Source organism: Diabrotica undecimpunctata, chromosome 3 (assembly GCF_040954645.1).
Source record: "Diabrotica undecimpunctata isolate CICGRU chromosome 3, icDiaUnde3, whole genome shotgun sequence".
Classification (NCBI taxonomy): Eukaryota; Metazoa; Arthropoda; class Insecta; order Coleoptera; family Chrysomelidae; genus Diabrotica; species Diabrotica undecimpunctata.
The window spans coordinates 32,271,327-32,288,393 of record NC_092805.1 but is presented as its reverse complement, the minus strand read 5'-3'; the positions used below and the strand labels follow the sequence as shown (position 1 = coordinate 32,288,393).

Genomic DNA, 17,067 nt, shown 5'->3' with positions numbered 1-17,067 from the left:
TACATGGAACATTTTGAAACAACAGCCCTGTCCTCATTAAATCTCAAACCCACCTGCTGGTACGTTGATGACACCTTTGTCATTTGGCCCCATGGTAAAAATACATTAGATCTCTTCCTCTACCACCTGAATGGAATACATCCCAGTATTCAATTCACGATGGTAGTTGAGTTTGAAGCTTCTTTGCCATTCCTTGATGATCTTATTCGGAAACACCCTCCTCACAGTTTTTCCTATTCCGTGTATCGGAAACCCACCCATACAAACCGTTATCTCAATGATCAGTCACATCATTATCCCACCCAACTTAATTCAGTTATCAAGACTCTTGTTTCCCGTTCCATAAGACTTAACGACGATAATCACAGATCATCCGAAATCTGAAATAAGGTAAACACTTAAAAAACGGCTACCACAAAACCCAAGTCAATAGGTGCATGGATATAAATGGCAAGAGGAGTATTGATGAAACTTAGACTTGCAACTGTCAGTTGAACTTACAACTACGTATTAAGTTCCTAAAATGACTAATGAAAATGATAAAAAAGAGAAAACTTGAATACTGGAGGCATATAATGCGAGGTAGCAGATACTGAATACTGCAGTTAATACTCAACAGAAAGTTGTAGGAAGAAATATTCGTGGCTCCGAAACGTTCGTCAATGGACTGGCTTATCAGCAGATCAATTGTTACATGCTGCATAAGATCGAACAAAATATCGGCAAATTGTCATAGAGGCTACCAACGCCTAAATCTGAGCAAAAAATTTCTGATTGAAACATTCAGAGAATTCAATACGTAATTACAAGTCATCACTTTATCAAGTTATTAATCAAAGCTTATACTAATGCTGGATTCAGAAAGAATTAGAATTAGAAAAGGATCAAGTCAGGTAAACGATCTATCATGTACTCTATTCAACATTACTTTAGAGAAAATAATTAGAGAATCGGAAGTCAATACCAGAGAAACAATCAACCAAACAATCAAGTTCATGGAAAGAACCTAAAAAATAACAAAATATATGTTTGCTAACAAATTACCAGGACTAAGGTATCTCGGTGACTTTAAAAGGAAACGATAGAGAAATATAACTTTTGAAAACGTTAAGGACTTTGGAATATAACTTCGGGTTCCGTATTGATTAAACACCCGGAGATCTGACCACTTATCAAATCAATAAAAACGGAATGTCAAATCTCTAGAACTCGTGTAAAGGCCAATCTTAACACACATATCAGACACATGGCCAATCTTAACAAACGGATCAGACTCAAAAACGATGAAAAGCTCTTGTTTACCTTTAAAAGAAGAATTCTGCCAAACTGCTATTGAGGCGTTAAGCAGAACAATGTCTGGCGCAGACGATGTAATTCAGAACTCTACACAGTTTATAAGGAAATAAACATCGTTATGTATATGGAACAAGTTGAGTTAATGATGATGTGAACATCGGTCACTATATTTGGCTGGCGATTGACGCGAAGAAGGCAGATGGGACATTCCATTTAGAGGTAATCCCTCTGGTAAAGCTGGTCAAGTGCTGCCATGTTTTTGTTAAGACACTCAGAGCGTTTTTTGTTGTTTATGGCTTCTCTAACCGTACATTGTTTAGAAAGAAAAAACAAATGATAAATTCTTCATTTTATTTGAAAATCTGTTGAACGCAATATTGTAATATTTTTGTTGTTTTTGCATGTTGACGACGCAGATTTTATCATTTACTCAGATATTTTGATTGCAGAAAATGCGGCAAGATCTTTTGCGCAGACTGTTCGGAGAACAGCACTCCGCTGCCAGCTGAGCACCTCTACAATCCTGTACGAGTTTGTACAAATTGTTACACTGAATTGCAAAGGGACTGTACAGAAATTCCTAACCAATGTAAGAATACTAACCCCCAACCTACAAATGCAAATACCCAAATTGCTGCTTCGAGTAATTAAACAAAAAAAAATGTTTCTTATTTATTATTTTAAAAAAATTAATTAAAATAACGGTTGTTAGCAGTGAAGTGACAGGGATGGTGTTGATGCTCTAATTTTGTGTTTTAGATTTTTTGGTAGTAAAAAATTGGACCAGACTGCAGTATTGTACAATTTTCAAAAGTCTTTATCCAATTTTAACAACAAATAAAATATCGTAGACATTGTGCCGACGTTGTATTTTGTACACTGCTTGACATATCTATTTTTTCTATTTCTTTCCATGTTTCAAGCTCACTGTATTCCTTATCTTTCAACAAGACAAGACAAGAGTGTGAATGTTATACTCCAAAGGCTTTTCTTTATTATGCCGTTTAATACATTTGGTGTTATTTACCGCCGATTGAAAGTATGTAGTTAGTGATATTTCTGTATGCAGTGAGTGACAACAAAATGTAACAGTATTTATATGATTACCAATTAAACGATATCACCAGCAAATCTTAAATAATTTTAATGCGAGCTACCGAAATTTTTGTCCATATTTATTTCTCAATTTAATCGTTTTAACAAAACATTTCTTTATCAGAGATACAGCATACCTAGTTATTCACCAAGCTAAGCTGAGATATTAATTTTTGTATGGTATGACATATGTCTGTACAAATACAGGTGTCTGTCATTTAGTTTCACTTTTTGCTTTGCTCTTACTGTTATTATTCATTCATTCCTAAAAATTGATATTGATCTATATATTGTGTATCTTCTCTTGGTTAATTTTTATGTTCAACTGATGTCGACAAACGACTTCAATTTTTTGTTCAATGTGTTCATTTTGTATGGATATATCTGACTTTTAAAGCTTAAGGATAATGCATATTAACAGTTTAAAGTATCCACTCTAAAGACCTGGAAGTATTAGGAACGCGTAATATGTCAAAAGCAACAGACAATGTAGCGCGAAGGTTGTCAATAATTTCCGCTTTATGTTAGCTGTCATTTCATATTAAATACTATCTGGTTCTTCACAGAAAACTTGCAACACTGCAAAAACGGCTGCCGGTCAATCTCTCTTCTCTTATCTGCCATTTTGTATTAGGAACATTATAAAACCTTATGTCATATTATGTCACTAGTCACATTAGAACACAATTTACAAGACCACGACATATATGTATTCAAGACTGAACATAGTTGCAAAATTTTGACCTTTTCATTTGAATCTATATAGTTTGTAAACAATATTTTACTAGAAATAGTTCTTGCCAACTCAGTCGGGTATACGCCATAATCGGTTCCATCAGTGTATTCTTGCTCTACATGTTCTAGTGTAGATCTCTTTATTTCTCAATCTCATGAGGTCAAAGCCGATGAAGTATAATTTTTTAGTGTGTCCGTTAGATTCAGGAGATTTTTTTAACTATTGCTACAACTACTTATCTTTGTGAAATATAAATAAAAAAATAATTTTCGTTTCTTCTTCTAATGACCCTACAATTCAAATTAAGTCTGTAATATTGCTAAAACAACCCATGCTAATCTTCGTCAGTGTCGTTTTCTCTTTCATAGCTTTAACAGACGTAAATATTGTTCTTTGTAATACAAATTTCACTACAGGAAACATTTAGAAGTCACACTGCATAAAATTCAGAGAATAAGGCGGATCCAACACTGGTATGCCGTAATTAACTAGAAACCTCTTTACATACAATGTGGAATTTGCACACTACTACATGTTTAAATTGTTATGTTGTATAATGTGCCGTAGGCAGTGTTTTTCAATTCCTATCAATTCCTTTGCTTAAGTCCACTTGCACACTTTAAATAGTCATTGGCACACACTTGTTTAACAAATAATAATAAAGTTTTAGTAGGGGTTTTTCTAAATTTTATGTGAAATTTAACAATTCGTTTCTCTGCCGTCACATTTATCATTTATCCTCTGAAACAAAAAACAACTATAGTGAAAAATAACGTTACGACTACACGCATTCTCGTACAGCAGCTTCAACCTCGTTATTCAATAGCCACATTTCGTACAATATAAATTTACATTTATTACATTTCGTACATTTATTCCAAATAAGTACAATTGGCAGTAAATTGTTTTCCTTAATTGTTGTTTCCAGTGTTTTTACAAATTTTTAGTTCTTTTTATTCAACAGATCTTGCTTTGTCCATTTATATGCTCTCCTTATCCTGTGTGTCCTTACAAACAATTAATTTTGATTGTTTAACTTAACTATCTGGACCATCTATAAATGGTGATAAATTCAGCAGATGGCGCTAAAAGTAGTTGTGCTTTACTTCCAGGGCATCACCGTCCAATTTTATATTTATTTTTGAGTTATTGTTAATCTTATTAACCAATTGGGGTATTTACATAGATGTTTTTGTTTTTATGACCATAATTTGATACCATATTTTACATAAATGATGAGATACCCCGAGAACTGTGCTTCATATACCAAATGACATTTCTTTCGTTGATTTTGTTGATTTTAGTAACCTGGTAGGTTATTATCACAATTCCTCAATGGTTTGTGGATGTTTCTTTAGATATTACATGGAGGAAAGTAATTATTGCACAATTTTGTCTTAAGCAAATAATTATCACCACAATTTGATAACCTCTCTAATATAATTCAAGAAAGGGCGCTAAAAAGTCAGTCGTTCATTACATGCCAAACTATTTTGTTTTACTTAATAGTTTGTGGATATTCCTGTTAGTATCACCTGAAAAATATTGATATAACAAATGTTTCTTACCATAATTTGATATTATCCCGATTGGCATATAGTATATTTCTATGGTGTTATTGATGTTAGTAATCTCTTAGGTTATTTACTCACATCATCGATTACTTGTAACTGTTTTGATTAATTGTGACATGGCAACAGTAATTTTTATGACACACTTGTCTTTTGGCAATTTTTATTCTTCGCTGAAGACGTTAATCTTCACAACCTTTTCGTACTAAGTCGTACCTGAAATAGACGCTTATATATTCATATACTTTTATTGTTTGTTTCGTCTTTTATTTTTTAAGTAGCATCTTTTTATTGTTATTTAGTTATGTATTGTATATGGTTTTATTGAAATGGTGACTGTGTTTTATACCATTTTTGTTGTTTCGTCATATACAGGGTTACTTATCAATGGAATACAGGGCAAAATTTGTATTCTATGCATGAAAATATTTTGTCAATTGTTTATATTAAGAAACATAGGACGTTGAAATATTGTTTAACGTTCATTCATATTTTCTATAACTTTTTATATTTTTATCTGTAATCGATTTTTGGTGTCGTGGTTTTAAAAGGTCAAATATTAACAAATTATTTTCAATTATTTTTACATGAAATAGCGCATTTACATATTTTAGAGAAAAGATTTTATAAAATATTCAAATCTATCATAACTACTGATGCACAGGCCATCAAAAAAAATTTGAACACTTCTTTACTTTGATAGCTGATTTTTATGTGCTGAAACCAAATCTGGTCTTAGTTTTTTTGTATCACCCATAGTTTTTGAGTAATCTGCTTTTTGTTATATATATTAAAATCCCCATACAGTATATTATGGTAAAATTAATGAAACGCTATGTTAAATCACATTCATCGTTTTTATTTACAGTAGGTTACTTGTAATACTTATACAGTGTAGTAATGTAAGTTTCACTAGTTCACTCTTTTTTCTTTGAAGCTTTTTTTACGATGAACTTGGTAGAGTTTTTCGGTGAAGTCATTAACGGTAGTCCCTCATCATGTTGGTGTTCCAGCGGTCCTGCTAGAGGTAGTGGATTATCTAAACGGCTATGACTCATTTATGCGCAAAGTTCAAGTTTACGCTTCGATCGTACAAATTTTATTTAATTTTTACCAGCCGACGCGCAGCTAGCGTTTTTCCGGAAGCTAAGGTCTCCCAAGTTTTCCGGGAAATAATCAAGATGACTGTTCAAAAAGTGAACTTTCAGACTCATTAAACATCCAAATTTTTTAACTGCTTTAACATGTTAGCTATAATAGTACCATATTCTGGGCTTTTAGCATTTTCGAAGAATGTTGTAACAACTTCCCTGAACCCATGCTTCCTTCTCATTTATGGTCATTGTGCTTTTAAGGTTAACGTCGGATATCTTTTTTCGAATGTTGGGTTCTACAAAGGCGCCTTCTTTAAGTTTAGCTTCTGAAAGGTTTGGGAACTTTTGGCAGAAATACTTGAAACAAGGTAAAACTTTAGGAAATACCTTTACAAACTGTTTCATGAGGCCTGACGTATAGAGGTGGTAGAGGAATGCTTTTACGATATCCAAGTTTTTTCCGTGTTTTAAAGACTCCTCACAGGCTAGTTCTTTTTGCACCAATATCGATACTCCTTGCTCTACTGTCCCATTCATACAAGAAACATGGAAATTTGATAAAATCACCTTGCTGACCAAGAAGCAAGCATGTTACTTACTCACCACCAGTTGTTCGGTAGACACCTTTCGGTGTCTACCGAATGTTAAACACCGAACTCGTTCATCAGACCAGGAATGTCTGAGTAGTACACTAAATCACTTTCTTGTTCAAAAAATGTTGAAAACTGCTGCTCTCTCTTTCTAGACACCTTTGTACTGATTCTAACTGCTAACAAGTTCTTTTCTTTTAGTCTGGAACCAAGCATTTCAGCTGTTTCTTTTGTTAACCCAAAATCCATAACAAAGCAGTTAAGTTCGGTCTGCGTAAACAGTTAAGACTATATTTTCTGTAGTACTCTTCAGTTGGAACTCTTCATCATCTTGTTCATATAGTTCAAACTAAAACACTTTGGTTTGAACAAAATTAAAATCATTTAGAGGTTCTGGGATCGGAAAATCTACATCGTGCCCTACTGGTCGGATGGCAGACATTAGGGTAGAGCAGCTCTTGTTTTTCGAGTTATGGCCAGTAATATCAATACTACAAAAGTAACAATCATCAGTTTGATTTCTAGGCTCGCTTCATACTATAGAAACCATCAGGTTTCTATGGTGAACCATGGTGATCAGGATAAATCCTGATGGTTCTAATGAAATCAAGATTTATCACCAAGTTTAGTTCCAAAATATGGGAAATAAACCTTTTTCACAAAGTCTGTAATCTTTCTTTGGTGTTTTTAATAACAAACTCACCACAAATATAACACAAACTGTCTTTTCCAACCACGATTAGACATTTTGCTGAGCACATGCATTGGAAACCAGAAACTGAGGTTAGGTTGACAGTAAACAAAACATCAGCTGCGAATACATTGTAAATATGTTTCAGCAGTATTGCCAACTCTTCTACGTCCAGTATTCCATCTGAATTTTATATAATCCGTTAAATTCTTTTAAAAAATCACAAAATTTAATAAAGCTTAGTGTAAATGTGAAGAAATGCTAGATGATACAGCTTAATAAGTGTCATATTTGGGTTTAGCACCTTAAAAACATAAGGATGAAGTGTTTTAAGTAAAAAAGTTTTTTTTATCGTTGGCCTGTGGTCTATCATATAAATATATTTCCATAAGTTTATTATGATCTTCATATAATTTACATACGACAAAGCTTGTTGAATTGGGGCTGTGAGTGAACGTGATTATTTTATTTCCACTCTTTTGAGCAGTGTCGTCAACTTATTGTTATTTATCGCTAACATATTTGTATTTTATTTGTGAAGACAAATTTAAAGATTTTCAGTTCGTTTTAAAATGTGTATACGTGAATTATGTCGCCAGAAAATAAAAACAGCTTACGTTAAAACATTTTCCTTACTGAAAAGGAATACTTATTTCTCTATGTTGCTTGCATATGAACACATCAACACTCATATCCTCTTCGTCACTGGAATCGGATTCTTCAGCTTGTGAAAGGTCGTCGCCATTTAAATGTATAATTGTTTTTTCAATAGCATTATCAAAAAGTACTACCTTAAAGTCATTCTCAACTGCTATTACTTTGCAGCAACATGTTCTTTCACTTGTTTATTAATATTATATTTGAATTGTCTTTATCTTGACAAAATTGTAAAACAGAAAAAACAATTTGTTGTTGCCGACAATCTAGTGTTTTTCCTCTTACCTATTATAGTTTTCTCAGCATATTTCTATCAACGAAAAGTCTATGTAATTACCACTACTGTATGTAAAATTCTTCTATATTAATGATATGAAATGAATAGTACAAGATCATCAATAGACTAATCTCCCTTCATCATTACCTTATTGCTGACTGTTTATTTGACCTTCGTGGTTCAACTCTGATTTGTTGTATAGTAACGAATTAAAATTAATTTTAACGGTCTTTATCTTTCCCAAAAATAAATAATTGGACTTACCGAATTTGACATTAATAAATATTTTCATGCCAGGAATACTTAAGTACGTTGTATCCTATTGCTAAAAGATCAACCTGTATATAGTATTTATTTATTTCGTTTTACTATTTTATACTTGTGAATGTACTTTATAATAATTGCCAAATGAAACAATCTCTATAACGTATTGTTTATCTTCGCTTTAGCGTCATGAAAGACAAAAAGTTTTATATAAACTTATTAATGGCAGAAATTCCATTTGCACCATCTCTGGCACGACATTGTACAATAAGTTTTGTAAAGATTTGGATACATTGAACGATTTATAAAAAATAATGTGAAATCATTACGCAAGTGTTTTTCAATTTGACACTACAAAATTGCTGTTATAATGTCCAAGAGTATATAAATATAAATTTGTCATTAGGTATATTGAAGATATTTAGTGAATAAAACTTATTTTAAATTTAGTTTGTTTCTTTAATACCCTCTATAAGGTTGTTTTCAATGCGTATGTAGGTAAGTAATTTAACTTGTCAGTAAGAAAAGCTTGTAAACTTTTCCTTCTAATTTATTTGATTCTGTTCGAATTCCATCTACTGGACAAACATGTAACTTGATTGGCGGTGTAATATTGGTGCATCATACCAACGAATATAGAAGCATATAGAAGGACATTCATCAACTTGTTGTTCAACTTCAGACGTGACTAAAAAATGACAGAGAAGTGTTCTATATGCGTCCATATTCGTTGATCATACAGTACGACAAGCGAGAACTGGCTTGTTGAGCGTTGACTAAATATTTATTTGAAGCGGAACGAGTACATTTTGGAATTAAAATGGAACTTTGTACTTAGATATAAATAAACTGATTGAACCGCTTTTTGTAGAAAGGACATAAGTCAAATTTTAATAAAATAGTGTTTTTGGCACAAATATAATTCATAAATGTCAAATTACAGCGATTGGTGCAGAAAGGAAAAAGTACCATATTAAAAGTGCCTAACCCTTACTTATTAAAAAGATGATTTGCTTCATCATCATTGGTGCTACAGCCCTATAAAAGAGCCTCGACCTTCCCAAGTCTATTACGCCAGTCAGTTCTATCCATTGCCAACTGTTGCCAGTTTGCTGCGCCTATTTTCTACCATCCTCATCTACACCATCCCTCCATCTGAGTTTTAGCCTACCCCTACTTCTACTTCCCACAGGTTGTGACATAAGGATTCTTCTAGGAGGGTTGTTCTGCTGTGATCTTGCCAGATGTCCTGCCCACCTTAGTCTTCGTATTTTTATAAGAGATAGTACGTCTTTACCACCAAATATATATTTATATCTGTGACATATCTCGTAGTTGTACCTCCTTCTCCAAACACCATTTTCACAGATGCCACCGGATATTCTTCTCAGGATCCTTCGTTCAAATATAAGCAGGAGGTTTTCATCTGCCTTGGAAATGGTCCATGTATCCGATCCATAACACTGGTTGTATAAGGGTTTTGTATATGGTTATTTTTGTTTTTTGGCTTTTCTAAGTTTCTGCTTCTTATATGTCTACTCAATCCAAAATAGCATTTGTTTGTTAGGATTATTCTTCGCTTGATTTCTTCCGTCATCACGTTCTCCTTGGTAATCAGGGAGCCTAAGTATGTGAATTTGTCCACCACTTCAAAGGTAGAGTTATCAACAGTGAATTGGTGGCCGATGTTTCTGGCTCTATTGTTGGGTGTTGATGCCATTATCTTAGTTTTCTCCTCATTTACTTGCAGGCCCATATTTTTTTAGGCATTTGACAAGGTGGTATACATTTCTTCTAGTTTGCGTGTTGTGCGGGCAACTAGGTCAACATCATCTGCATATGCCAAAATCTGGGATGATTTATTAAAAATGTTTTCTCTGTTGTCTATTTGGGCATCCCTGACCGCCTTTTCCAGAGCTATGTTGAAAAGGAGACACGCTAGCGCAGCCCAACATGCGTTTCAAATGCCTGTGACTGTTCGCTCTGTATTCTGACTTTGCACACAACTTTACGCATTGTAGCCTTAAATAATCTTATCAGTTTATCGGGGATGTGGAATTCATCCATGGCTTCATACAATTTATTTCTTAGGACACTATCATAGGCCGATTTAAAATCTACGAAAAGATGGTGTGCCGATATTGAATTCATTGTTTTTTTTTTTTCATTATTTGCCTTAGCATAAAGATCTGGTCTGTTGTTGATCGACCAGGCCTAAAACCACTTTGATATTCGCCAAGAAGCTCCTCTGAATATGCACTCAGGCGACTATATAAAATACTCGAAAATATTTTGTATGCTGTATTAAGGAGGTATTCCTCTATAGTTTCTACATTCCAATTGATCACCCTTTTTGTGTAGCGGGCAAACGATCCCAATAGACCACTCTTTCGGGATTTGTTCCTCATTCCAGGCTCTCAGTATGATTTTATATATATGGTTAGTCAGAGTAGCGCCTCCACATTTAATAAGTTCCGCGGGTATACCATCACTTCCTGGAGATTTATTATTTTTTAGGTGTTTTATTGCATCCCGTACTTCTTGATGATGATTTGCTTAGATATAAAAATAATCTTCCCAATCCCACTACAGTACACTTAGAAGCCACTGCTTCTTTGGCTGTACAACACTCAGTAACTATTCCTTCCTCAGCCACAGTACAATCGGAAGCTGGTAGGCCTATATCTTCAGCAGCACTACAACCTTATTCGAGTCTTGTTATAGCCGCTGGAAATCAGGAAGACTACAATTATCCAAATGTATGGCAACAAACATCCCATACTTCTTCAGACACGGTACAAGCTCATGTCTCGAACGCTTTAATTATAACAGAACGGCCAGAAAGGTCTGTCTCTACCTTTGCAACGGTTGACAGAATACAAGCTAGTTCTGCAAATGAATTTTAAGTAGAAAAATAAAGTCATGTCTCGCCAATTGGAATTAATTTACAAACACGTAAATCATTTAAGTAATTGTTGTTAGAAAGTATGAAAAAAGATAAAAGACCACAGAATTCAGGAAAGAAACGTAAAAGACTGGTCACTAATTGTGAAATTATCATCTGCAAAGATTATCTAATAAAAAAGAACAAGAGCAGAAAGAAAGAATAAAAGAAATTGAAAAAAATATATGAAAAGAAAGGCCATACCGAAAGCTAAACGACATAGGACTATACTAATATTTTTAAAACACAAGAAAAAGAACAGTTTTGATTGTATATCAAAACGTAGTGATGATATTGACTTGCAATATATTGTAGAAGAAAATGAAAGATAGTTAGATAGCGAGAAGTTTGAAGTGTTCTGTAATAATATTGTTGAACAGACCTGTGGAGATTTTCAGCAACCGGGCCACAAGTTGTTAAAAAAGTTTGTGAATATGTAGTCTTTAAGTATGACGAAGCGTATCTTCCAGGAAAAATCTTTAAGCTTTACAGATGACTAGGTTGAAATTTCATCGATGCAGAAATTTTTGAAGTCATGGAAGTTGCCAGATATTGGAAAATGGGTGTGAAAAAGGAAAGGATTTAGTGTCGAAAACTAGAAGGGCTGAATGGGTTAAGCGATGCAGAAGAGCTGATAATTTTATTCCTGATTCTAGTAGAATATGCTCTGTTTATTTTACAAACAATGACTATGAAAGAGATCTTCAAAATGAATTATTAGGTAAAATGATTAAGCAATAAAATACCTATAAAAATTTTTTAACGTAACTTATTTTAAGTTTACCTACTAAACGCCTTTTAAAGAAAACTGCAGTTCCAACACTTTGTTTATATAAACACCTTTGACACACCTTCTGTCTCTACTCGTGAAGGTAGATTAGATGTTAGAAACAGAAAGCAACTTGTAGCAGAAAAATAGCAACAAAGGTTGATTCAAATATTTTGAATATTACATCTAATCAACATGAACATACTATTAGGTATCTCTTGTGTTTGTGTTTATGCTGTGAAACTATAAATTTCAGTTATTTGTTGTTATATAGTTGGTTTTATAAGTTTATTTCTTATTTAATACATATTACTGTGATATTTCTCCAGTTTTCTAAGTGGTTTTATTATTTTAAACGACGGATTATGATGAAATCAGTCATAAAAATATGAGTATGAGTAAGAACTGAATTCTCTATTTAATATCATTGACCTCATTGGTGTTGTATTTTTAGATTTGCAGAATGGAAGAAAATTTTTCAATGTGAAAAACTTTCCATGTACAGTACTGAATATTGTTATGATCACTTTAGAATATGCAGTTTACATTTTGAGGAACCGGCCTTTGCAGGAATGCTAAAATGCAGGTTGAAAAAAAAAACGCAAAACTATCTATTCGTCTTGTGAGATTAAACATTTCAGTTCAAGGTATGTTATTTCTTTCAGGTAAATAATGAGAGCACTCATTTTTGTAATTTTGTAGGCACACCTGTTGAGAAGTAACAAACATTTGCGAGTACCCCGGAAGCATTTACACATAGAATTGAAGGTATGCATATATTTTTAAAACTAATTGTTGGATATTTGTGGGAAATTGTAAATTTTGGGCATGAATTTGGTAGATAACTGTCTGCATCTAAACTCTAGAAATCATTCATCTATTTTGGCTAATAGAGCATTTGTACTGTATTTATTCATAGTACCCTATCATATCTTGTATGTCGCTATACGTTCATTAATATTGAAGATACTGTGTGGTGCCCTTTAAGTAGTCGCCTTGTTTATTTTTTCTATCTGAATATATTCGTTATATCCTCCCCTGTCATTTGCTATATCGCATGTTAGGATTCAATGAATTGTTTATTTTGTACTTAACCTGAGGCATTCTTTAAGTCAAAAAATCAAAATTTGTGTTATGGTAAATCTATTTTTATCCATAGTGCCCTATCATATCTCGTATGTCACTATTCGTTCATTAATATTGAAGATACTGTGTAGTGCCCTTTCATTTAACGCATCACACGCTCCAATGCCGAAATGTGTATTTTTTCTGTCTCAACAGCATTTTTACATTATCATCATCATCAGTAGCGCTACAACTCTTCGTGAGTCTTTGTCGCGTTTACTATTGCCTTCCATGTTTGTCGGTCCTGTGCCAGTAATTCCCATTGTCGTACTCCCATTTTCTCTAGATCTTTTTGATTGCATCTTTCCACCTCTTTCTAGGCCGCCCTACAGACCTTTTTCCCTCTGGCCTTTCCCAGAACACATTGTTTATAAGGCGATTGTCGTTACTGCGTATCACATGCCCTGCCCACCTGAGTCTATTGGCCTTTATATATCTGACTAGATTTTCTTTTCCGAATAGAGACTCTAGGAAAATACCAGGCTGGTTTCAGAGGTGGTAAATCAACAATTCATCAGATTTCAACCCTGAGACAAATTCTAGAGAAAACACTGGAATACGGTGTAGACACGCACCACATATTTATAGACTACAAGGCAGCCTACGGCTCTGTAAATAGAAGAGAATTGTTTAGAGCAATGATAGACCTAAGAGTACCAAATCAGTTGGTAAGTCTAACCAAACTAACCCTCGAAAAAGTTGAATGCAAAGTACGAATCCAGGGGGAACTCTCTGAACCTTTTAAAACGAATAACGGGCTACGTCAGGGAGACCCACTCTCCTGTATACTATTCAATCTAGCTCTGGAAAAAGTAATACGTACGTCACAAATCACAACTACTGGTTCAATATATAACAAATCTGTGCAAATCCTGGCATATGCTAATGATATCAATATTGTTGGGAGAACGGAAAACGCAGCACGAGAGGCGTACGTAGCACTAAAGGAAGCGGCTACAAAAATGGGTTTAATAATTTTAATAATAAACACCAATAAAACAAAATACATGAAAATAGGTACGCAACCACAAATACTACGGCCACTTGTTATAGAAAACGACGTCATCGAAGCAGTTAACGAATTTGTATACCTGGGAACGCTGGTCAATACTGAAAATGACACTACCGCAGAATTTGCACGGCTAATAGATGCTATTTTGGGCTTAAACTCCTTTTTAAATCTACAGTTATATCAAGAAATACAAAAGTAAAACTCTACAAAGCAATAATATGCCCAGTCCTAACATATGGTTCAGAAACCTGGACTTTAACAAAAAGCAACGAAAACATGTTAGGATGTTTCGAAAGAAAAATACTAAGGCGAATCTATGAAGTGGTAAATGAAAATGGTGTCTGGAGAAGACGATACAACTTCGAACTCTATAGAATATACCAGGAACCAGATATCGTAAAACACATTAAGATAGGACGTCTGAGGTGGGTAGGCCACACAAAATCGTTTGCGGATGGAGCAAACCGACCCAGCTAGAAAAACGCTCCTTGATAGACCTATTGCTCAAAGAAGAAGAGGAAGATCCAGAACAAGATTCCTAGATATCATAGATCAAGATATGAAAAATATGGAAATACGTGCTTTAGAAACTGCTTTAAGGGAAGAAATAATTATTTTAAAACTACCGTCACATACTAGCCATCTCCTACAGCCAATGGATTTGGCTGCGTTCAAGCCTTTAAAACAAATGTACGATGAAGCTCTTATAAAGAGGCAAACAAGAAATTACGGTACAAAGTTACCGAAATCCATATTTTCATCTATAATTTCACAAGTATGAAAGGAGCTGAGTTCAAACCATATTAGAAGTGGTTTTAGTAAGGCCGGTATTTACCCATTCTGTAATACAGTGATTCCTGCTGAAAAATTTGAACCTGAGGCTTTCAAAAGATTAGGCATCATTAGTGAGAAATAGGAATGACCCTGGTGATACCCCTCAACAAGAAGAATTGTCCGAAAATACCTGTGGCAGCCAAGCAACACACTTGGTCAGAAGTATTGTGTTAGAATACAAACAGTATCTTCAAAATTATAATCAGAATCATGCATTAAAAAGGCTTCCGAAAGAAATTTCTTCGAATCTATTTTATTCGAAAATGTCAAACAATCCCTATCAAACCAGCAAAAGCATAAGGAAATCTGTTCTGGCGCTGTGATCATAACACATACTGACTATTTAGCAAAAATGAAGATATAACAAGACAAAAAGACTGTAAAATCCAATAAAACGGAAAGGAAAAGGATAAAGAAAAAGGAAACACAATCCGACAGCAGTAATGATGACCAAGCTTTCATTGAGATGAGATCAGATTCCGACGACGATATTGATATATTAAGGGTTCCAACCCCTCCCATCGAAGAAGAGTTACATCGTGAGGCTATGTCCGATGATTTCTTATTAATGAAATTTCCAGTTAAAGGAGGCTCAAATTATATTTATTATCTCGCTAAAGTTTTGCAGTGTTTTGATATTGAAGTTAAAGTTAGGTGCCTTCGAAAATGCATAAAAAATGACGGAAAATATTATTTTCCTAACGTACCAGATTGAATTTGTATTGCCAAAACCATTAAGTTTTTCCCAACATACAAAAAGGCAACAAGCTTTAATTTCGTTTCCTATTTCTCTAAATCACTATAATGTTCGCTAATAACCATATTTTTTAAAACTTTTATTACAAGTGTATTCAGAAATGGTTTTTTATTATTTCTACTTGCCCCAGAACGATTTGCATTGAATTCAATATATAAATTCGGATAGGTTTCCACTTGCCCCTTGCCATGTAGAAAATGTGAGGCAACTGGAAACCATGTCACATGATTGAAATTTTTTGTTAGAAAAAAGTTCTTTAAAGTTTTTTTTTATGTTTTAACACCGCATTCGTATTAGAAAATGGTATAAGTCTTACCTGTCGGTAACCTAATAGAGTGGATATAAAACTAAATTTTTTAGAACGCCTTAAACAGAAATTACTGATTTTCTAGGTTCTTCTTACCCCGGTGTACCTTAGGCCTTTCTTCTGCAGAAGACGTTTTAATCTACCAAATGTGTTCTCCAAAAGAAGGGCTTATGTAAACTTGTTTTAATACTCTTCATTTGAAAAGAAAAAAAGACATATTTTATAAAGGTGTTCTCTATTATTTTATCAATGGATCGAAAATTCTTAAAACTAAAACACTTAAACAATGCAAGTGTTGGTTCGCCTTAGGCATGGATGTTAAATCTTTGAATGCTTGTTTCTCAAAATACACTTAAGCAGATAGGCCCTTCTCTTAGCTACCGCCTCAATTATGTATTTACAATAAAACATCAAATCTTTTCTAATGAGTACGAAACTTTATCCAGTTGTGGTTTCCAGAAGTGAATGATCCTAATTTTTACACCCCTCGAAAGTTAGTGTGAATTCCACGACACTTGCTGTGGCCACGCCTATGGGACCAATCACACTCACTCCACTGTGAGTGATTGAGACTCGTCCATAATCCTCATTTTTTCTATTCATTATAAATCATATGAGTCATTAAGCTAATCAGAATTCCTATTCAGTGGCGGCGCAAGATCATAATTTTATGCAGGGAAGATACATTTTGCGAGGCCCTCTGCTCGCGCAGGTGTCATTTCATTAATAAACTTTTATTTTTATGCAAAAACTAGTTAAACTTACAACTAACCTAAAAATGTGGTTAACTAACTAACCTGTGGTTAGCTTTTTAGCAATCGTATTTTCTGGCATTCGTATTATGTGTCCAGCCCATCTAAGTCGCTGTGTTTTAATGAACGTTATGACATCATCAAAGAGCTGATACAATTCAAAATTATATCTTCTGCGCCACTGCCCTTGGTCGTTTATAGCTCAAAATATTTTGCGGAGTATTTTACTTTCAAATATTCCCAAAATTCTTTCATCTTTCTGCGTTAGAGTCCATGTTTCTGCTCCATATGTGAGG

At 34.0% G+C, this 17,067-nt stretch overlaps 1 protein-coding gene across 3 annotated transcripts in view; it reads left to right on the top strand.

Annotated features, from left to right (window-relative positions):
• The window catches only part of LOC140436648 (phosphatidylinositol-3,5-bisphosphate 3-phosphatase MTMR3), a 131,810-nt gene extending 123,090 nt beyond the window's left edge, over nucleotides 1–8,720 (top strand). For 2 of the 3 annotated variants that reach the window (XM_072525646.1, XM_072525647.1), the window contains exon 16: nucleotides 1,731–8,720. In XM_072525646.1, coding sequence (XP_072381747.1) covers nucleotides 1,731–1,947 — 217 coding nt within the window. In that variant the 3' untranslated portion in view covers nucleotides 1,948–8,720. The remainder of the gene's footprint in view (nucleotides 1–1,730) is intronic. The other variant, XM_072525648.1, reaches the window with a different exon arrangement.
• Nucleotides 8,721–17,067: the final 8,347 nt, after the last annotated feature.